Genomic DNA, 22805 nt, shown 5'->3' on the forward strand with positions numbered 1-22805 from the left:
GGCAGCTCCCCGCCGGCCGCTGCGCCCGCCGGCCCCGAGCGCACTGAGCGGTCCGCGGCCATGGCCTTCGGAGGGGATTCGCGTTCGCCCCCTCCCTCTCGTGCAGAAAGTCAGACAAGTCTATGAGGAAACTGAGAACTTCAGGAGAGGGGAGGAAAAAACAAACAAACAAAAAACAAAAAACAAAAAAACCGCGAGAGAACAACAACAGCAAACCTGCCTCCGTGTTCGGATGATCTCTGGGCTGATCAGCAGCAGCCAGAGGTAAACTTTGGTGCAGCGGCACCGCTCCGGGCTGCGAGCCGAGCGGTTCCTATTTCTCCGTTGAAAGGAGCGGGTTTTGCTTTCACAGCGTCATCTGTCTTGAAGCTAGGAGGGAGGCTAGGGGAGGGCTCGAGGTAAAGAAGTCTGTCCTCTCTCCGAAGGAAATGTTTTTTGTGCTCAAGATGACCTTTTCTTAAAATGCAGCCTCTCCAGCGGTCTGATTTTTATTTTGACTGGGAAGTGTGTGAAACTGAGCCCTAACTTCCCACAAACCCTAGGATGTGCACTTCTGGGATTAGCAATATGGGGCATCTGTTGTCACCTCTCCTCTTGAGCCTGGCAGCACTTTTTTCAAAAGGTAAGACTCCACCTCTGTCTGTCTTATTGCATCTTGTTTCTTGTTTATTTTCTATATGCAAATTCTGTCCCCTCTCTCTGTGATGCCTTGAATGTTGTTATTGACAATTAATGATTGGAGGATTTGGGACAAGTCAAGTGTTAATGAAAAAACAAAGATATCTTGATGGGAAATCCTGAGTGGCAATATTTTTTTTCTTCTTTTTTTTTTAACTGTACCCCTTTATTGGGACATTTGTTACCTGCAGGGTGCATTTTTGCTCCTGTGGATGCTAGTGCTCACATGAGCTGGTAACTCAGTTTTGGATTGTGAAGGGTTTTGTTGAAATCTGAGATCTTTGGGGGATGGGCTGCTGGAGTTTGCTGCTCTGCTGTTATCACCTGTGTAATTTTTCAAATTAAAAATCCCGTATCTCAGTGTTTTACTAAACCAGAGAAATATGTGCTTGCTGAAATGTTTAAAAGCTGTGATGTGAGCCTGAAGCAGGTGCCTGGTATTCTGCACACTGAATAGAGTTTGAGTCCTGACAACATGACTTCAGAGGACTCAGTGGTATCTTGTTGCCCTCAAGTGTGTTTACAGTAAAGAAAAACAGCACATATACAATGTACTCATTTGTGTGCCTCTTTTGAACTTTTCAGCGATGGCCTCAGCCAAAATGTGAATGTGTTTTTTGCAATAGTTACTTTAGATGAGCATTCCTGTGTAATGTAAGTTGGGACAAATGTACATTTCTACTGAGAAGGCATTGTATGTTAACAGCTATATCCTGGCAGGGAAACAAAATTGAAAGCTCCCATGTGCTCAGTCTTCAGTGAGCAATAATAGCATATGCATTTAATCTGTGAGTTTGCAAACATACTGATAAGGAGTTCTGCTCAGAGACAGCTCACTGATCAAATTAAGTGTTGCTTACTTGCAACACCTTTTCATACTTTAAGATGTCAACACTTTCCTTTTTGATGAAGTGAGTTATTTTTACTCATTACTTTGTACCCAAAACTGAACTGACAAGGCAAAATACACAGCTGCCTATTTCTCTGGTGGTTCCCTATAAAACAAACAAAACACATCCCTTTCTTCCTTTAGAACAGGTTGAGAAAGAAGGGAACAAAATAAGTCTTCTCCAATGTAACTTAAGTGCAGTGCCTACATGAGCACAGTTTAAAAGTTGTGATTGGAAATGCATTAGCAGCAGGAGTTGGAGCTCTGAGACTGCTTCCACTTTGCACGCAAGAAGGTTTTGATTGCCCAGCTAGACTGTAAATCATGTACTTCATTATAGGCAATATCAGTACTTCGGATAGGCTAACAGTGCAGTAAGAACACAAAGTTTTTCATCTTTTTTTTTTTTTTTTGTGAATGTGTTTCAGTTTGCAGCTTTAACACTGCAATAACAGTGTTTGACTGCGATGGCAGCTTACTGAAATATCAGAGTGCGAGAGGCATTGCAGTCCCACAGAGTTCAGTGCTTTCTTCATTGCCATCTCAGCAACTATAACACTCGGATACGAATTTGTACTTAAATGTTACTTACAAATGTCTCCTTTGAAAGATAAACAGGCAGAAAATTGAGCTTGGATAGGAGGTCTCTTAGGTAGAAAGAAAAAATGCTGCAGAAACTGGTGGGTGAGTTTTTTTTCCTGAATATTATGAAGTCTCATTAAATCTGATATTTCTTGAAACTGGATACAGAAGATCCCATTAGAATTACTGGCATCTTCTGTGTTATTTATTTTGCACTTCAGATATCTACGTGCTGCTGTATGACTGCAGGGACTTCCTGCTCTTCAGTAAAGATATCTTCTATCTTTAATGTAATTGTCTGTGTCTGTGCTAGGTAACAGACTCTCTGCACTTCTGTGCCTTAGTACACTGTGAAAAGACCAGAGTGCTCTGGAGATTTACAGCATGAAATAGACAGTGTGTGAGGCTGATTCTCCCCCTGCCCCCTTGAAAAAGATTAAAAACAAACAACAGGACATACTTTTTACTGCTACAGGGCATGTTTCTTTGATGCCTTTCTGTTGCTAATAGAAAAACTCTAATTTATGACATGATAACAAAGTTTTCTTAAAGAGATACAGAATCTTCTAACCTACAACAGCAATCAGCTGTCTATTGTGCACAGGTCTGTTGCTGATTACTCAGAACCATGGCAACACACCTTCTCACTGCACAGTTTCAGGTAATGATGTTGAAGACTTGAAAATTCTATTGCAGTTTTGCTTCGCTTTTATCTTGTATACAAAGAAAATAGCTCCAGCCTGAGAAGTGAAATGTTGCTTTCTATAAAGAGCTTCATGTTCTTATCAGAACAATTTGTCACTGATGATATAATCCATGCTTTTTAATAAGTTTTTCAGCCTTAAAATATAAACATGCATGTATACATATATATCTATAGAGAGAGGGGGACAGAGAGGTTAGAAGGCTATATAATTGTAATTAGGAACACAGGTACATTTTGCAGCTTTGTCATTGACTAGGAGGTTTTTGAACCAGTTGGAGGGAGAATAATGCTTGCTCTCAGTCAGCTGGGCTTGTTGCTACTTGGTGTCACCTGTGAAACAGATTCCCCAGAAACCTTCATTTAAAATGTAGCCAGGCCCAGCTGATGTGGAAACTCACACTAATATAAAAAGGGTCCATAATGTGGGCATTTGTTCCCTTGCTAAAGGGAAAAATCTCTCATTAGCTTTGTTCAGCTAGAACAAAAATTGCAGTACTGTAAACACCAAATTCCATGCTTGGTACAAGTTTATTATATACTTAAATCTCCTAAAGAGAAAATAAATATATATAGGATGTATATTGTGAGACTTAAGACTAAGGAACCTTTTACATTTTGAGCATATGTTGTCAAATTAAAATATTCATTTCAAATTTCAGCTTGAGGTTGAGAGCAGCAAAACCAAGAATATTATAGTGACTTACAGCCTGTGTTCTGATGAGCTTTCCATGTTCTTTGTCATCCTGGGCTGAAATTTTCCTGCAAGCCTCTTTTCAATGAGAAAAGGCCATATAGCTGCTGTTCTAATTTTTTTTTTTTCCCTTGGTTCTTATAAAAGTGTGGCTTGGCAAATGTGTTGGGCAAGATTACCTTGTATGCCCTGATTAGTGCTCTGTACAGGCTGTGGATGCTCTGTTCACAGTGATGCCCATCACCTCTTATGGGAAGGCTGGGGGGGAAAAAAATCTCTTAGAAATCAAACCCCTGAAGGTTTAGTTTGGCATATTATAGTATTCTTTGAAGCATCTTGAACCCATGAATTCTTATATTATAGAACGTTTTTGTCTTGCTACAGCCAAACTTTCTCTCTGCTGTTTCACTGATTTTTGTGATGATACTTAATAGCAGAATATGTTGAATGTGCTGAAATAATTCATTATGACTTCAGTGGATTGCATCCTTGTGAACTGTAGCTGTACAGGAAGCCATAGTCCTTTCTTTTTAGCTTCCCTTGTACATCCACTGGCTTCAGTGGGAGCAGTGCTGCACAAAAAATAAGGCAGCTGAGCTCGTTGGGTGTGTTCCATCTTCAGAATGCTGCAGGCCATTTTTGACGATATTTGTGTGCAGATTGAACTGACATTGAAGTGTGCTGTGAACCCAGTATAAATAGAAACATGGAAAATGAGAAGCTGAGGAGTGCAACAACTTGTCTTTCAGCACTACTTACTTTGTATCGCTACTCTGGAACACAGATAACATAGGGATGGAAAATGGTATTGTACATGAGATTAAAATGGAAGGTTATTATATTTGATTTAAGATATATTTCTCTCCTCCAACCCTCCCTTATGGTGCCTAGATGGGAGTTCAGAATTGAATTTCAATTCTTGTTGACAGATTGTGATGGTGATGATGAGGGACATGTGGTTTTTCTCAAAGTAACTGCACTGACAATACTTGTGGGCAGACTCCTCCCAGGCACCTGCTGCTCTTGCTGTGCAATTGGTATGTATAGAAAACACACTGCATGCTGATTTCAGATGGCTGCTGCTTAGTGATCATAAAGTACCAATATGGTCAGTAAGAGTATTTCTCCTAGGTGCTGTCTATATGCAGAAATCAAAACAGGTTAACTTGAAAATCCAAGAGATAGAAGAAATCTTTCTAGCTCAGTGTTCAAGCTGTATCCACAGAGGCAAAGCTCTTGTTCTTTGCCTCAACTACACTGAACTCACTGCCTTTTCAGACGTTTTAAGTGAGGAAAGGGGAAACTGAGTTACACATTGCATTCTATTTCTTGACAGCATACTTCTGGGAGAAGCCCAGTTCTAGTTTCTTTTAGAAAAATAATAAATTCTGTAAAAAAAAAAAAAACAAAAAAAAACAAAAAAACCAAAACAAACAAAAAACCAAAACCAAAAAACTCTACAGCCAGACCTATGTTTTATTTGTCAGCTACAGTACTGGCTTAATGTGATTTGGCTTCTAATATTTCCCTGTAATATTCTCATTTTTTACTTGTGTCTTTTCTATTATTATTTCCCTGGCAGGCTCTGTGACACCAACCAATGTTTTAGATGTTAATAAAAGTAGCTTTATTCAATAAGGATGAGTTTTATTTAATAAGAGAATCGAAAGATAACCTGACTTTTCATGCTGCATTCGCATTAAATCAACCTCCTGAGGTAGTTGTGGATTCCACGTTTAGTGACTGTCACTGGTCCTAGGATGCACAAACCTGACTCCAGACAGATTGGTTGCAGAAAAGCTCAAGAGGTACCTGAGATTCATTGCAGGCTTGGTTTATAATGCGTTACATTAAAATACTTGATTTTCACCAATCTTAATAATGTTGCCTGCTGCAATATTAATGGTAATTCAGAATGAAGTGGATTTGAAATACTTCAGAGACATTTAGATAATGCTGATTATTATGAGTGGATTTAAGGTTCGTATTTGAGTATGTTAGGCTGCTCCAGCCTCCTGTGTAGGGAGAAATTTTACTCTAGAAAGACAATTGATTTCTCCTTATACTGAGTAGGCTTGGTTTCAAGGTAAGGTGCTAGTCTGGTCCTGCAGAGCTAATAGATTGAAAGCCTTCATACTCCAAAGAGTACAGCTTGGAGGCTTGCCCAAACATCACACATTTTCCAATTTAATAGTGCAACTTACAGAAAAGGATGACATAACTTCCAGGTCTATGATATAAGATATTGGGTCCATCTGTAGGTCCACAGTGGGTGTGATCCCAAATCATATTTAAATCAGTATACATGTTCTCATTGCCTCTGGCAAGCTTTAAGTCAGAGTGTAGACAGAGTTTTCTGGTGCAGTGTTTTTCAGCCGTGGCCCACACAGCAGTGGTGATTCATGGAACATCTGAGCAGTGTTGTGAAACCAGTGCCAGACATCTCATGCGTGCAGGCTAGAAAAGAACACGGAGAAAATAAATGTAGCAAGGATGCATTCAGAGTACGTCCTGGTTTCTCTTTGGTTGTAAGCTAAAACATTTGTGACAGTACTGTGCAGGATGGTCTAGATTTCTTTCAGAAATGTTAGTCTTGTCCTTAAAAAGGTTTGATGAAAAACCACTGTAGTGAGGCTAACAGTAATAATTTAAAGTATATTTCTCTGAACAGTTTGGTATTATGTTAATACTTTGGACACAGCAGTTGATAATGTGAATGTTTCTAATCTACTCCAGCACAGGTTTGCTAAAATCAGCATTGGATAGTGGCTCAGTGAAGCAAGGTAGGAGTAGTCTGCTTGAGTTGCTCATGACATCTGTGCTGTAGGGTCAGTTAACTTCCTTAGAGGCTCTTACTGTCATCTCTGAGGATGTATCTTGGCTTTCACACTCCTGGACTAGATTTTTTTTTTAAATTAAGATTTTCAGAAAGATTTCTGGAGGTAGTTTTCTGTATTGCAGATGATTGATTGCCTCCATGAAAGATACTCAGCAAGATGTGCTCATTTTTGGTTCTTGTACAGTCCATGTAGAAATGGTTGGCATTGACTCAAGTAGGACAATGCTATAGTTCTTTAAATTTGCAAAATGTAGGCCCTCTTCCTTCCTTCTGCTGTCAGTTCTCTTTCTCACTGGTCTTTCTAGATCCATTTTTAAAGTTACTTAGAGTTGACTTGGAAGAACATCTTGGTGTTATTTCAGTGGATTGTATTTTGAGGCTCCTAGTGGAAGAGGATCAATACAGAGCTAAATAGCTCTGATAACACTTCACAATGTAATAAATGTTAAAAAAAAAGGAAATTAAAAACCACCCAAAACAACAGCAACAAACCATAATCACATTATCAGTTACCTACTTGTCATCTTTAGCACGTTTACAGAAGCTTTCAGAAGCATGTACCCCCTTGATCTGGCAAAGGATGTCTTTATGATCAACAGTATGGGACTTAGGGTGGAACTGAGCAATTCTGAATCTGCCCAGTGGAGAGCAGAGGTGTGTGTTCATTCTGTAAGTTTATTACCAAATTTAGTTACTCTGTAAGCAGCACAAAATGAATACTTCTAGAGTTTTCACTGCCCTGTCACGTTTACACCAATTTTCACTGCCTTATTCTGTTTAGGATCTCTTTAAACTCAGATCATAGGAGTTGGGCTGTTTGTTAGATATTAAGTTTGCCTACATAATTTGCTCGAATGTAAACATTAGAAAAACTTGGCCTAGCTTCTGTAGAAGAGGTTGGAAAAGGAGAACATGCAAAGGAAGTATCTCCCAGTATAGTGAGCTAGTACACATCTGATTTATGTCTGATTGGATCTTGTCATCTAGATTCTAGTGGCAAGAGTGCTTTTTCCAAGATTTAATGGATGCTTAGTTGGTGTTAGCTTTGTGGTATCCTTGTTAGTGAAGGAGTTGTTATGCCTTCAGTGATTCACAGAAGCAAAGTATTGCTTTTTAAAGCTTGATACAATGCTCTCCATAGATCATTCCCTTGTTTACTAAGGGTTTATCAGTTAAGATTCTTTTACTCCATACCCTTGTCCATACCATTGGGCAAACAGTTGTACAGGGATCATGACTTCAGCTGTGCTCTGCTCTCTCCTTTGTGGTTGACTGTGTCCCCTGCAGCACTTGTCTGATAAGAGATGATTTCTTGCATACAGAACACTTGTGCACAGTGGGATGCTGTTATGTACTTCTGACTCTTTGACACCATCTGCCCACTAAAGTGGTTTTAATGGGTTTCCACTGAGCCAGGCTGTACTACAGCCCTGACAGCATGCTCCCTGTTCTTAAAAAATAAACAATCTTTTTTAGAAAATCTATCTGTGAACATTGGCTTCTGCAAGAAAAATGATGATTACATACCACTTGATTTTCTGGAATCAGAAATTTCTCTTCTTGATGGGCATTAAAATAGGAAAATGACTGATAGTGCTAGGTTGGTTTGTTGTTGCTTTTAATGATCTTATTAAGCATTATTTCTTGTCTTTTTTTTTCTTGTCAGATATTACTGTCTATTTGCAGAAATGCAGTAGTTTCACCTCACTGGCATTCTCTTTTTTTATAAAAGCTGAGGAATGCAGCGCTTTGCTATGGTGATTTAGGTGTCAGGGTACCCGCTGGCTTTCGGTAACCTTTGGAAAATTACTTCAATTCTCTTTTTCTTCCCCTTTGTCTACTCTGAATGCAGGTTCGTTAGAGAAGGATCTGTTTACTTGCTGTTTATCTAGCACCTGACCCTCTTCTCAGATGAGATATACATTTTACCATGTTAGAAGTGATTAATTACTAGTGGCTGAGTTACAAATTGGAACATAGCATTCTGATTGCTCTGGTCACTGGGCAGCTTTAAGAACTCTGAGTTCTGTTAGAATAGAGAATAAGAGCATCTTAATGGAAAACAATAAAAATGAGATAAAAGCATCTATGCAATTAAATATGCTGAAGAGCTTACCTAGATCCCATCCCTTGATGTTACAATTAATAAATTATCTAAATCTTTTTAGACAGTGACATGATATATAGGAAGCAAAGCTCTTTATGAAAAGGAGTCATAAAGATGATTTTATTTCCATGTTATAAGCTGTGTTACTAATCTGTTAAAGGAACCCACCTGATTTTAAACATCTGTATTAGTAATGTCTCAAACCACTTAAAAATCCTGTGGTTTTTTAAAGGTGGTACAGGTCTTAGAAATACTGCATTCTTCCTGTTCCCCTTCAAGTCTTTGGGGTTTATTTTAAGCTCCTTCATATGACTAAGATGCAAACATGAAGGATAGCAGTGCTGTTTGGGATGAACTCATGAAAGGAACTTTGGCTAGGCTTTTCTGTTATTGAGCTTTGGTCTCCTCAGCAAAACAAATGAAATGTAGTGAAACTCTTAAATGGTGAAACATCTCTGGTGAAGGACAACAGAAATTTTAATGTTTAGTTTCAAACTAAAATATTGAAATGTCAAAACTAATTATAACATAGATCAAACTTAATTCCATCTATCTATTGTAAACTCATGTTACAAGCAGGCAAAAAAGATTTCTGCTTTTTTTTTCCCCATAATTATCTTGTCTGATTTTTTTAGCATTTCTTCCTTTGCATAACAGAATTTCTTACATTTTGCAAATGCCCTCGGTGTCCTTCCTTGACCTGCTGGCAGAAAGTGGTATTGACATGGTTTTTGTTTACTCATCAATTGAAATAGATTGCATAGCTCTTGCAAATAGACTTTGCCTTCTGCTCTGGTGCTGGTAAAGTAGTGGTACTGCATTATGAGGTACTACAGATACCTGCAACTTGTGAGGAAGTGATAATGAAATGATGTAGTATTTTATACTGCAAGTAAAACTGTTAAATGCTGTGAAAATATAGAAACAATAAATCTTTTTGAGTCAAGGTCCAGATTTAAAGAGGAAATGTATGGAAATACATAAAATGATAAAATGTGGAGAATAGTTATAAGAAGCCTCCCCTAGAATTTAAAAACTGCATTCCACAGGCATAGCACTGTCACTGTACTTGAGCACCTCCAGTAATCTCTTCCCTGGCATTTTCATTTTCATTCCTTTGTAGAAAAACTGTGATTAGAGAAATCAGATGTAGAAGCTTATGGATTGGCATGGAATTTAATCAAAATGGTAAAAAGTGTGACATTCATCACTTGGAATATTTGTGATTGCTGTATTCAGCTGATTGATTAGCCTTCTCAAAGTAACTTTGCATTCCATAATCAACAAATCATCAACAGTTTTGAAAAAAGTATTAGAATAATGATGGCTAAGGCAAAGTCATTCAAGTTAGACAAAGACATGACTATCAATAAGAAATACAATCCTAGTTTTCCCTCAACATATTCCTTTCCATGACTCAGCTGAAATTTTGAGAGGGGCAGGAAAGACCACCATAGAAGTTGATAATGTGATCGCTGATCGTTATGCCTTGGGATTCAGCTATAATACTCCAAACTGAAACAGATGCTGCTTACTGTATGCTGAATGTTTTGATGAGCGAGCTGAAAGGTTTTTGAAGATATCTTCATATTCTTAATCTGGCCAAAATTCTGTAACAGTGATAAGAGACTGCAGTGTGATACTGGAGATCACATGGGTGTTTCCGGGAAGAAACTTGGACTTCAATTGCTAGCCTCAGTCATGTAGCTGTGATAACTTTCAGTTACCGCCAATGGTTGCCGTTTCAAGTGTTTCCAAAAAGCTGAGCATCCCCTTTTCATAACCATGGACCTGGGCCAGCCTAGCAATTTCTCTTTGGCTTTCTGTTCTGTATTGAGCTTTACAGACTACTATTGTATGAGGTCTCTCACATCTGCCTATCACTCAGGCAGTTCCCAGTTCTTAGTCACTTGTTGTTTTTTTTTTCTTTCCTTATGAACTAGAACTGTGACTAAATTGGTTAGTCTTAATGGCTCATCATATCTTGTGTGGGCTTCCTGTTTCCGACCTGTTTTCTCTTCCACTGCCAGAATGTATGTACTAGTAGACAAATGCCATCTGGGAATTATAAATCTGTCACCAGTACTACTGCTATGGTTTGTTTGTATAGAGATGCAAAGACTATTAAAAGGGCTGACTAATCTGCAATGGAGTAGTAATTTTCTAAAATGATGATTCTTGAGGCATCCAGCTTTTTGGTCAAAATCTGTAAGCTCACAAGAGTTTTATTTTATTACAGCTAAAAGGTTAACCAGTATGGGGTTAAATGGCTGTTTGAGCCATGGACCAATACCTAATTAATCCTTGATGGATTCAAATAAATATTTTTGTTGTGTGAAAGCAGTATCATTGTTTATTTCTAATTTCTTTTTAAGATGTCAGCATGTAGCCTTAAGGATGTGAAAGAGGTAGAGCTTGTCAGCTTCCCTGCCTGCTCAGAATTAGTCTGAGCCTATTGGAAATGAAAGGTTCAGAGAGCACAGATGGAATAGATTGAAGCAGCAGCTTTGAGTGAATTGAAAGGGCAAGTTTACTGGCTAATAGTGATCTCAATGGGCAGAAAGATACCCAATAGATATAGATTGCAATTGTCAGACTTTGTAAAGTCCTCGAAGGAACTGCTTAAGGCTTTTTGCTTTCCAGTCCCAGACTATGGTAGCCTTTTCTCAACTGAAATATCTTTTACTTTGTAATAAAAGTAAAATGTGGAGTATATAATATTTATTGAATTATTGAGGCACAAACAGTTCTCTAATTGGTTGACTTCTTTAAGATAACAGTATTGTACAGATACATCTATTCAGAGATTATATTTCTTCATTCTGCAGATGAAAGCTAGATTTGCAGAAGCATTTTAATTTGAATTTAGGTACCAGAATGAATACTGAGATGTTGAGTTAGTCTCAGCATTTTGATGTGTGCTTTCAAGAAAGTCCATCCAGAAATGTCGCAGTGGGAGGTGGTGAATGCTGAATGCTGCGAACCCTCCCACACCAACTGAGGGAGCAGAGCAATAGAAAATCTGGGTTCTGAATCGTCTGAAAATTTTACTACAATTCCTAGCTCAGTGGACCGAATCTTGCCTGGACTTTAAGGATGTTGATATGATATTAGGAACTATTACTATCGCACCAAAATTTAATAAAGTGATCTTTTAAGTTTTGGCTTCAATTGGTTTCACTTGAAGAAGAGAGTGATCTCATACTTAACAGCTCTTTTTAAGCAGTACTTTGACTTAAACCTAGAAAAGAAGTGTAGCCTCTGCTTTTTTATGTTTTTAAATCTGTATTCATGTCTTCAAGTTGATCTTTAAGAAATTCAGCAAGCTGTTTGAGATTTATATACCATTTTATCATATAAATTTTTAATGTGTGAAGATAGGAGACAAAAAGTAAATAGTACACTGGGTTGCCAGTCTATGAAAGGTGCAGAGTCATTTGAAATTGTGCTATTGTTTTCATTGTAAATGACCTTTGTTTTTAATTCAGGTTCTGTTTCACTCTGTATACTCAAATTCACTGCTATCTTCTGCTAGGGATAGTTCTGCTAGAACTGGGGATTCTCTCATATCCCCTGCACTTCAGCTTGTCACTGTACTGCACTTTTCTGATATGTAGACAAAATAAAAAGCTTAAAATGAAAGGATGGAATACATTATATCCCTGTAAAGTTCCTAAAGCAGTACAAATACCAGGTGAGATTATGGGAAAAATACCAGAGAAGTATTGAGGATGTCCTATCTACAGAGGGACTGGAGTGTTAGGAAGAACACGATGGCAATAAATGATGAGAATTGTCAGTGGCATGGGAAGGTAGGGACCGGTATCCATGTTGAATCAGCTCTCCCTTTTCTTGGCTTCATTGGAGCAGCACAAAGGGACTGAAAATCTGCAAGTCCTTGTGTCCTTTCCAAGCAGCATCCCATTGATTTCATTGTTCTTAAGACTTTCATTGATCACACAACTGAACAACCTTCTCCTTTACTAGGGTTAAGCAAACTACTGATACCATGCTAGGTAGTTTTTTCTCATTCCTGAACAAAGATTTTGCACAGCAAAATCCATATCTGCTTCCTGAAGTTAAATTCTTGCTACATTGATTCAGAGCTGGTTAATATCACAATATCCACTTCCTTTTTAGGATATCCTCTTCCCACAAATTGATGCTCGCAGAAAGAAAGTGGTGCTTGGTTTTCCTCATTTTGATTTCTTACATAACTTTCTTATACTGTAGAGCACACGGTGAAGCCAAATTTGTTTCAAAGCTCACCAAACTTGCAGTTTTCAGAAAAAATCTTTTTTTCTCTTAAAAATCCACAGGCCTGCTATTTTTTTTCATATGCTTAGAAGCTGCAGGTGGGTGTGCTGATTATACACCATTTAGAGACACTGACTACTGAGACATGATTTAAGACGCTGAAATAATTCAGTAGTTTCTCCTATGTGTTCCCATTGAATATCTAGTGGGCAGTTTGTTCAGAAGCAATTTTCCCTGGGGGGGCTGTTTATCTACACAACCCCATCGTTAATGTGCCAAAGACCTCCTGCTTGTTTATTTTTACTTCTTTTGAGGGGACAGATAGAAAAAAAACTGTTGGTTGAGATTCACTTAGCTGTTGTTTTTGGAATATGACGTAGCATGTTCATGTCACCATTACATTCATGTGGCATATTAATGCTGTTGGGTGTGATTTTGATAGGTTTCTGGTTTTGTTTTCCTGCACTGAGTACGTATGGGGATGTAATGCTGTCATCTGGAATTGAGAGCTAAATGCTAATAACCATATTCGTAACTAATGAGTTCTTGAACACTTGCTTGTGGTTGAATACAATAGATTATTGCATGAAACTATACTTCTAGCTTCTGACAGCTCCTGCCCTATCCCATATATCTTCTTTTCCTTGGTAACACATCTGGTTTTAGCACAAAGCAGAATATTTAAAAAAGCATATATTAAGTGCATTAAAAAAGAATATGTGAGGTATTGTAAAACTATTAGAATTTGATTATTAATTCAGGAAAAAAAGGAGCAAAATTAACAACCTGGGCAGAAGTTTACAGCTTTGAAGAAAATGGGGCCTCAGAGGAGCAGTAGGACTCAGGTTTGATTAAAGTGGGATTTCAGAAATTCTCTGCGCTGAATGAAATAAAAAGATATTCTATTTAATTAGTTCTGTGGAGGGAAAAGTATTTCTCACTCATTGGCTTTCTATACAGCCTTTAAAACATGGAGTATGTCTGTAACTATTTTGGTAGACTTATTTTTTGACTCAAGGGAATTATGCTGGATTTCAAACTTTTTGATAACCTTCCATAGACAGACTGGGGAATGTTCCTATTAAAGCACACAGACTTTCTGCAGTGCTGCTCTGTAATTTTTTTTCCTGATGGGAACAATTCATATTGGGATCAAATACCTTTGAGGGAGAAATGTTCAGAAGGAAATGCACCTGTTGATTTTTCTCAAGATTTCCTCTGTGCTGTTCCGTCTAGATAGCTGCTTGTTTATGTCAGAAGATGCCCACAGTCTAGAGTCACCTAGCTGGAGCTAGAAGAGTTACTTTTTTATATACTAATGACACTTTTTTTTAAACTGTAATGCAGGAAAAGAAGCACACTTTACTGGAACTATTCTTGGGTTATGCCAATATAAGAGAGATGAAATTTAATTCCAAAAATTTATAATTGAGTAAAACTGTGCCTTTCTTTAGTATAGTGCTTTTGATCAGGTAATTTCAAACTATTTCCTGAAAGAATATTATGCACAGAGAGACTAAAAGAACTCAGGTATGAAAACTGGCACAGCCTCAGTAGAAAACTGGCTCCTGTTCCAGATGTGGGTTAATTGCTTTGGATTTACATAGCAGTTCATGGGTCAGAATTTGGCTTACTCTTAGAAAGTTTACCTTTTTTTTTTCCATGTTGAAGAGCCAGGTTAAAATTCATTAAGTTTGGATTGAATGGCTTATTCTTCAAAAATTTGAAGTTGTGCTTGAAAGAATGGAAGGCTAGAGTGCTGCATGTTTTATTCTTGACTGGTTTGAACGTACAAAAGATGTTTGAGAATTCTAACAATGAAATTAGTGTTACACCACTGATCTTAAGATGAAAACGTGATTTCCATGTTTTCCAAAATGTAGGGCTACTTGTGCATTTTTCTCTTCACTATAATATTGAAACTTTCACATCTAAAAAACTTAGATTAATCCAGGTATCCATTAACAGAAACAGCAGCAAAATCTTTAAAATAAGAAGCATCTGCAACCCTTTGTTAATAATAGCCCACCCACTAGCTTTAAATGTCCAATTGTGGTAGTGGTTTTTGTTCAGGAATCAGCTGTAGTAATTTGTGTAATGGAGAAAGCAACTGTTACAGAGCAATGCTGAATGATCAAATTTTATCGGTTCATAAAAACCTTGGAGGTTAATAACTTTGTTTTGTGAAACAGATGCTTAATTCTGAGCCTGGGCAATTGCCTCTTTTATGTTTGGAGAGGAAAAAAAAAAAGGATGTTTTGGATTACAGTTGACTGTGTAATTGTATACGACAGATGTATTAGATTAGCCTTTCTCAAAGCTTTTGGAGTTCTGCCCCTCTGAACTGTAAATTTTACTTGACTTTCTCATTTGCAGGTTGCATGAGACCATTCTGCGTGTTTCACATGTCTTGAGACAAAATATTCCAAATTTGCTGTGAACTTACAGACTTAGATATGGGTAGAAGACATTCTTTAGCATTTATGATTCAGATTATGAAGTGAATGGGGAGAAAGGAAGGGATCCTTAAAAAGAAGTGCTTGTGTGCTTTTGATTTGCCTAAATCCAGAACTTGAATGCTCTATGTTTAATGTTCCAGTTTGTGCCACGGTCTGCTTTCAGTGCACCAGGGCATTCTGCATTTAATGAACCAGGCACTTCTGAAGTCTTATTAACAATATCTGAATTGTATTTGAGCCCATGTCCTCATACTCTGTTGAAAACAGGACAATCTTTTATGAAATGGGATGCTGTGTGTGTGAAGGTAGGACTTGTGGAATGTAGTTTTCATCTGATTTTCAAAGAACCCCTACTAAATTCAGCTACATCTCATTTTTATGTGAAGGTGGAGCAGTTTCCGTAGAATTACTATGGGTTTACTTTGCCTTAACAGGAAAAAGAATTTATTCCCTTGATTTTTAACAGGAGAAACTTTAATTAGAATCACTTCTGCCTTCACAGCACATACATTTGATACTTGTGCTTTCCCTGGTTCTATTTCCTGATATGCTAAGCTTTTTCTGAATCTATGCCTCAAAAGCTGGCATCTGTTTTTGACTTTAAAGATGACCTTAAAACTTTGTGTTTGAATTACCGTTTTGTTTTCATCTTTCCAGTGTATACAAAAAAAAAGAAATTTCTTATTTGGAGGGAACATCTTTGTTACAGTCATAAAATTAATTTCTTGTTAAAATAAAAAGTGGATGTTAAAAATTACTTTTCAGTGAAAGTGTCAATTTATGAAATAACTGTACCAGATAACAGTTTAAAGTTACAGGTAGCTTATAACAAGAAAATTAACATTCTCCAATGACAGTAGGAGAATTTCTGCTTACAGAAAATTAGGCTCTGTTGTTCTTAGGAAATTGAAGATTACTGTAACAATAACTTGTCCTTAGAATGGAAACTTATTTGACTAAATGCACACTTAAATAATTATAACCTGAATGTATTCTTGAGACATTTTAGAAGGACACCTCAAAAATTTGATCTGATGATAGAGCAGTGAATTCACTGACTTCTGGATTGAATGCAAGGAGCTTATTCTTGGAGAAGAATTTGATTCTTGAATGGCTATAAGAATGAAAGTGTAATACAACACTGAATTTCCTGAGATTTAGTAATTTCATTTCTCACCATTAGAATAAACTGATGACATAAATATTTGTCAGTTTATACCAGTTATGAATCTGACTCTTGATCCTGGAGGTCCCTTTAAAACCAGGCGTTATTAACTGCAGAAATATTCAACCAATTTCAGTGTTTTTACTCATGCAAGTAGAAGGGAAAGCAAGCTTGGTGATAGCATTTGTTGTTTTTTATTCTGTTATGTAGTGGTTAAAGAATGTTTTGTGTTCACAAATGGAAGAATACAAATACATAGATCACAACTGTTTTTCTACTGTTCACTTATCTGTCCTGCAAACTTACACAATGCTCAAAGAAGATTCTTTTGTGTTATTTTTCATATTCTTTGGAAAGGTTGAAATCAATTCAGATGGATTTATTAATGGCTCTCTTAATTAGTTTGTTAATGGCTATATCTGTACGTCTTATTATTCCCTGCTGGTTAGAGTACAACAATTATTGATCTCTGTGAGCTGTGCTAGGAAAAAATACATACAGATTTTCTGTTAACAAAAGAAGCTTTTGAAGATAACTCATTCAGATTTTGAGAATGCATTTGTCTATGACTTATGAGTTATTAGTGCTAATGGGAGTCATGCATACAGTGGGAGTTAATCAGCTATTAACTTACATAGCAAGCTGTGGAGTATTGTAAATCTTTCCTGTCTATGTACGGTGTGATCCATTTGTGTGACAAGCAGGATGAAGATGAAGTAATCATGTATCTTTCAGACACTGAAAGACAGCTGGGAGAGAACAGACACAGCAGGGCTTCCACGAAGATGAAAATTCTACCTTCCTACCAGTTAGGCTGTCTGCTTTGTACCTTCTGACAGCGATTTTTCTCTAGAATACTCCTTTAAACTTATTTGAGGAACCCTTCATTAAGTTGCATTCCTTTCGTCTGCATAAGGGAATTGTAAAACTCTGGCAGCCTTCCTGCACTTGTGTAAGTCAGTGTTGCATTGATCGATTAGTCCAAGAACAATGAGAACTTAAGTTCAGGACTTTGATTAATACACAACACATCTTTTATCTTCACTAGATTAGCATAATCGTTATAGTCTGCAAGTGTATTTTCACTCTTTCAGTATCCTTCTGTAGCAGTCAAGGAATTAATTACGCAAAGTGAGGAGATGATTATTTGCTAAGAATTTTGTTTTGGTTATTAAAATCACACTCTCCTGCTGAGCCTGCAGTAGAGCTTTGCCAAATGGCAGGAGTAAATCTATGACTTGGTGATGCAAACCTCTGAATAATGGTAGCTGATTATCTTTCTTGTTTAGAGATGAATTTCCTCTGTTATCTGGAGGAGACAAACAGCAGGGCAGAAAAAAAACAGACTCTGCCCACTGTTCTGGAAGTCTGTAGCTGTACAGGTTTGTTCCTGTTCCTATTGAAGATCTCACTTCAGTGGGAGCAGGACAGCTTTGTGAGAATAAGGCCTTGATCCAAGCAAGCAGTGAAGTGAGCATGAAGGAAGTAAAAGAACAATTTAAAACTTTGCTTAATGAAATTCTGCTTTTAAATACTCCTGTGTTTTGTGCTCTTTCATACCTAGTTGTTTTGCTCAGTGTGAAGTGGTTTGGGGTGAAGGTATGCAAGAGGGAAAGGGAAGGAGATGGAGGATAAATGTAACGGTTATTTTTCATTTGGAAAATTTCAATAGATAGAAATTATTTCATGACAGCTGTGCCATTCTCACTTAATTCCAAGCCTATACTTAAATTTCCCTGGTGAGGCCTTGCTCATTTGTATTTCTACAGGAATAACTTCAGTCTTGTTTGCTTTCCAGCGTTTCACAAGCCTTTATTGTAGGAACACAGATTACAGAGATGAGATATTCTGTTGAAGGACGCCAGAGGCAATCAAAAGGCTACTTGGCATAAGGAGAGATGACAGCATCCCTCCACACGTAGAATCATAGACACATCTGTGGAAAGAAATACTGTGAAGTTGTTAACTGATAGTTATGGGTTTGCTCTTCCTTGACTGTTACACAGAAAGGATTTTGTTAGGTAAGATGTCTTGGAATTTTACTGTGAATGAAGGGAATGTTCTGGCTATCTTTTTCTCTTCAATCACAAATCTAGGAGACATTGAAACTTAATGGTGTATCAGCCTTTGCTAAGCCATATTCCCTTTTCATACAACAGTAAGTGCTCGAGGAGCAGTGTATTACGTGTATTACCAATGCCTTATCAAGAGTATTGTGGAAGATAACTGTTTGCACAGTGAGGGCTGTGTCACAGTGGGACTCAAAATACATTCATAATTGAAATAACAGTACTAGGAAGATGACACTAGAAGGGAACAAGAACTTCTTGAAACAATTTCATCTTCTAGTTCATGGCTCTGTGATGTGAGGAACATTTTAACTGAGGAGGAGCAGGCTGGTCGTGGCTACCATCGTCTGATGGAGTCCTCATAGGCCTTTGCAAAGTAAAAGGACTGACCTGCACTGTGCAAAACTTTGAAGGTATAAAAGCGTAAAACTTAGAGCTTGTTGTCATGAGCTGGAAAGTGTTTTGGTTTGCTAGACTTTGAAATATTGGAATGGCAGCATGGCAGTTGTTATGGCTTGCAGAGTGTTATACGTGCCCCTGTGCTATTTTTTTTTCCCCATCCTGCTCTGTCTTTACATATCACTTGTGCAATGTTCTCTTTGCATCAAAGATACGTGGTTATAAGGCATGTGCTCTGAACCTGTGTAAGCAGAAGCTTTCATTTGCTGTCTATCTTTAGGGCACACTTCATTTCACTTAGATAAATTATCATACATTTATCATTAGTTTGCAAGCTAGTAACATTAATATGAACAAATGCATGGCACACATCTTCATGAAGATTACTTTTAAATCATGTAAGAATTGTAACACATGCTTCTCCTTGTTTTATTTTTAATAGAGATATTTTCTGTTTCCATATATGTGCATGCAAATGTGAAGGAGTCACCACTGATCCTCCAGATTAGGAGGGGATTACGAGGGAAAACATAAAATGCCAATGACAGTAAAATCAACAACAACAGGACACATACAAAAAGAACAAATAAGACAAAGTATAGGTAACATTGAAGACATTCCACCTGTGTGGAATGCTTCAGTCTTCACTGTCATTGCTATGTGTGTGTTTTTTGTTTGATTTGTGATGTGCTGAAACTGGAAAAATGGGTGTGTGATTGCAGCAGGGGTAGATAATCTGAAATGGCTTTTCTGTAGCTGATGGTAGGTACCAGTACTATACACTGAAGCCATGGGAAAGCTGCTGCAGAATATGCTGAAGTCTTTAGTTGGTAAATTTACTGCTTCTTGAGTATTAGTGAGGAGCAATGCAATCCTAAATAATTTTTTCCTTTACTTTCATTTCTCTGTGAAGCTGCAAAGCATGTCTCCCTCCCACTGTTCATTTTACCCCTTACTTTGAGATTTTTCTCCAGATTCTTCTTCCTCAGAGAACATCTGAAGAGGGGTGGTAGCTCTGAACGTATGTCTTCTCTCTTGTACAATATTTGGGTTGTGGGATCTGCAAAACAGATTCAGGTCTTCTCCCTCTACAGGCTGTCTGTCCATCTGTATATCATGCATATTTTGCTCTTAAACAGAAAATCCCTTCTAACAGCTGTGATCATTCATGCATGAACACAGCGTTTCTTCCCATTTTACCAAAGGCTATTGTGAATATCCTACTGGAAAATGTGCAGTAGTACTGATAGGTACGATTAAAAGCATGGTTTTATTTTGCTGCCACAGAACTGGCCATCTCATGGTATTTGATACTTCTCAGAAGTTATGGATTTAGCTATGAACCTCACTTTCATTTATTAAAAAAACTTTAAACTTAGGTGGTTGTGGAAGAAACTGAGCATATTTGAGTCTTTAAGGCTAATATCTGAAGACAAATAAAAAGAAATCCTTAATATTTGTGTCAGTTATTGCAACTCATACTTTGTGAGGCAGCTATAGCCTAAGTCTGTTTTTCTCCTATGAGATGCATTAACTCTTAAGCCTCTAAGGACTGAAATGTTAGAGCTACAGTTGTTTTCTTTGCAACTTGTTTTGGATTGGAGGTGTTCAAGAAGGACAATGGAAGTCTCTGCTGGGGGTTTAACTCCTTGTTTATTTTTCTGCAAGTTGATTTAGACAACAATATTTATTATAATGCCATCAGCATCCTCGAGTAAGGAGTGTTATAAGAACATATCATGTTATACTGTTTGGTTATTGACTTCATTTCTGGTCTGTGCAGACAAGAAGTGCTGTGAAAGATAACTACAAACTTGAAATTGCAAACAGTATGTGTATTTACTCCAAGTATTTATTTTCTTCCCAGGGACACCTGAGAGATTTTCTCAGTTTCTGTAGAATATTTTACTGCTTCTAAATATCTGGTGCTATGCTGGAGTCTTGGCTCTAATATCTTTCCTTCTGTGGATTCCCTGAATTGTATCTTTTTCTGCATTTATATCATTCTTATGTCTTTAACACAGATAAGAATGAGATGCATGACACTCAAGTAAGCTATGGAAGAATCAGGAAGACTTATGCTACAATTTTTCATACAGATCTTGCATAAACATGGATATCTCCTTCCCTTCCTTCACAAGTTTTCTGTCTAGTTAAAAAAAAAAAAAGACAAAACAAAACAACTCAAACAAGGTTAAACCAAAATGCAATTGTTCAGATGCTTCATTCACTGACTATCAGCTTTCATAATCAGGCTCATTTATTCATTTTATGCAGTATTTTTAAGGCATTATGACACTGCAAAAGCATGTTTCTCCCAAATTTTGTCATAACAAACAAGCAACTTATTCTCTTGGCACAAATTTCTTCCCAGATCATGAAAGAATGATTAAACTGGATTTTTCTTCTAAATCCAGCTCTTATTTTTCTCTCCTGGGAGAAGAGCTGCTGAGCTTGAGCTAATGGATGACTGATTAGGAAGCAGTACAATATTTCTGCTATGAACTTATTTTGCTTTTAAGTACTTTTGTCTGAAAAGCATGCCTTTCTCCATAGCGAGGTGTAGTTGGAGAAGTGATTTTTGAGAGAAAAGGTACTCCAGTGCCTGCATTGCCTTTTTATTTAATCTAAAGCATTAGTGTAACTTACCCAGTCTCCTTTGAGTATTGTTCAAACATAGATACTATGAAATAAGCCTCACTACAAATCTATATTCTTACTAAATGGGGCTGGTTGTAATTTTACCTCTTTAAATACTATAGATAACTGATAATATTTTCTTTTATTGAAAGGCATAAGGAAAGTTTCTTTTTATTTATGAGCATATTTTTCACTTCTGTGGTGCATCTTTTCTACACTTCTGGAGCACGCTCTCTACGCATTGTGTCTAATGTTTTAGTTGCACTAAGGTTAAAACTGCTGATGTTTTTACAGCTTTGTCTATCGTAGCTCCTGCAGACAGATGAAGCTAATTTGCTTGTATCTTGCTGTGGACTCTTAACTAGAATTCTGAAATCTAAAGACAGACATGATGAAAATTACAGGTAATTACAGTAAAATATCCAGCAGAGAATAAGAATTGGAAACCTGTTTTGAAACAGACAAACTAAAGATGTGGGGAAAAGAAAAAGTAATCCATGGAAAGTGGTTGAAAGCTAATATAAAATCACTTTTTTCATATGCTATCACAGAAAACTTTTCCATCATCTAGGCTTACCTCCAGGGTAATTGAATTGATGATCAGAGAAGAATTTTTTTGGAAATAAGAAACAGTCTGTGTCATAAAAGTCAAGCAAGATTTGACCCTTTGTACTGGATGTGGATCTGGTATAAGCCCCAGGAATTGATGCATTTTACACTTGGTTTATAAAAGGCCCCTCTTTTGTCTCCAGAACTTAAAACTGGATCTAATGCTTGGTTGTTTCAAAGAGCTAACTGGTGCAGAAAATTCTTTAAAAATTCTTTAATGTGAGGTATTATCATAAGGGCAAATAACACTGCCATACCAGATCTTCTCATTCTTTAATCCATGTCTTTGCTTACAGCATCGTGTTTTCTTGCTAGTGAGCCTGAGTCAGATAAGGCATAGAAGAAATGTTGGATGTGTTCCTTAATATTCAATTTTCTGACAATTTTATTGGCAAACTGACTTTCCAAAGGCTCGAGACTGTTGTTTTCCAAAATTACCTGAAGCAGTAATTTTACTCTTACTGAATATTAAAAACCACGTAGCATCTTCTAAGTACGTTCTTTAGTAGGTGATGAAATGACCTGAACATTTTAATAATCTCTGGCAAATTATTTTAATTTCCCCTTTTGTATGATTAATAATAGAGGAGATAGACACATGGATAGTGTCTACTTACTTTGTGGATTTATGTATATATGAAGTAATATGAAACTAGGATGGATAGGGAAACTAAAGCAATCATTATGATGGGTTATAGTAAAAAGATCGGAAGAT

The 22805-nt window shown here is 37.2% G+C and overlaps 1 protein-coding gene across 1 annotated transcript in view; it reads left to right on the forward strand.

The window, feature by feature from the left end:
- The first annotated feature begins 6 nt into the window (after positions 1-6).
- The window catches only part of LOC100549382 (transmembrane protein 132D), a 193655-nt gene continuing 170856 nt past the window's right edge, over positions 7-22805 (forward strand). The window contains 1 exon segment of the mRNA XM_031555950.1: positions 7-622. Within this exon segment, the coding sequence (XP_031411810.1) occupies positions 544-622 (79 nt within the window). The 5' untranslated portion in view covers positions 7-543.

Source organism: Meleagris gallopavo, chromosome 17, assembly GCF_000146605.3.
Source record: "Meleagris gallopavo isolate NT-WF06-2002-E0010 breed Aviagen turkey brand Nicholas breeding stock chromosome 17, Turkey_5.1, whole genome shotgun sequence".
In the NCBI taxonomy this organism is placed as follows: domain Eukaryota; kingdom Metazoa; phylum Chordata; class Aves; order Galliformes; family Phasianidae; genus Meleagris; species Meleagris gallopavo.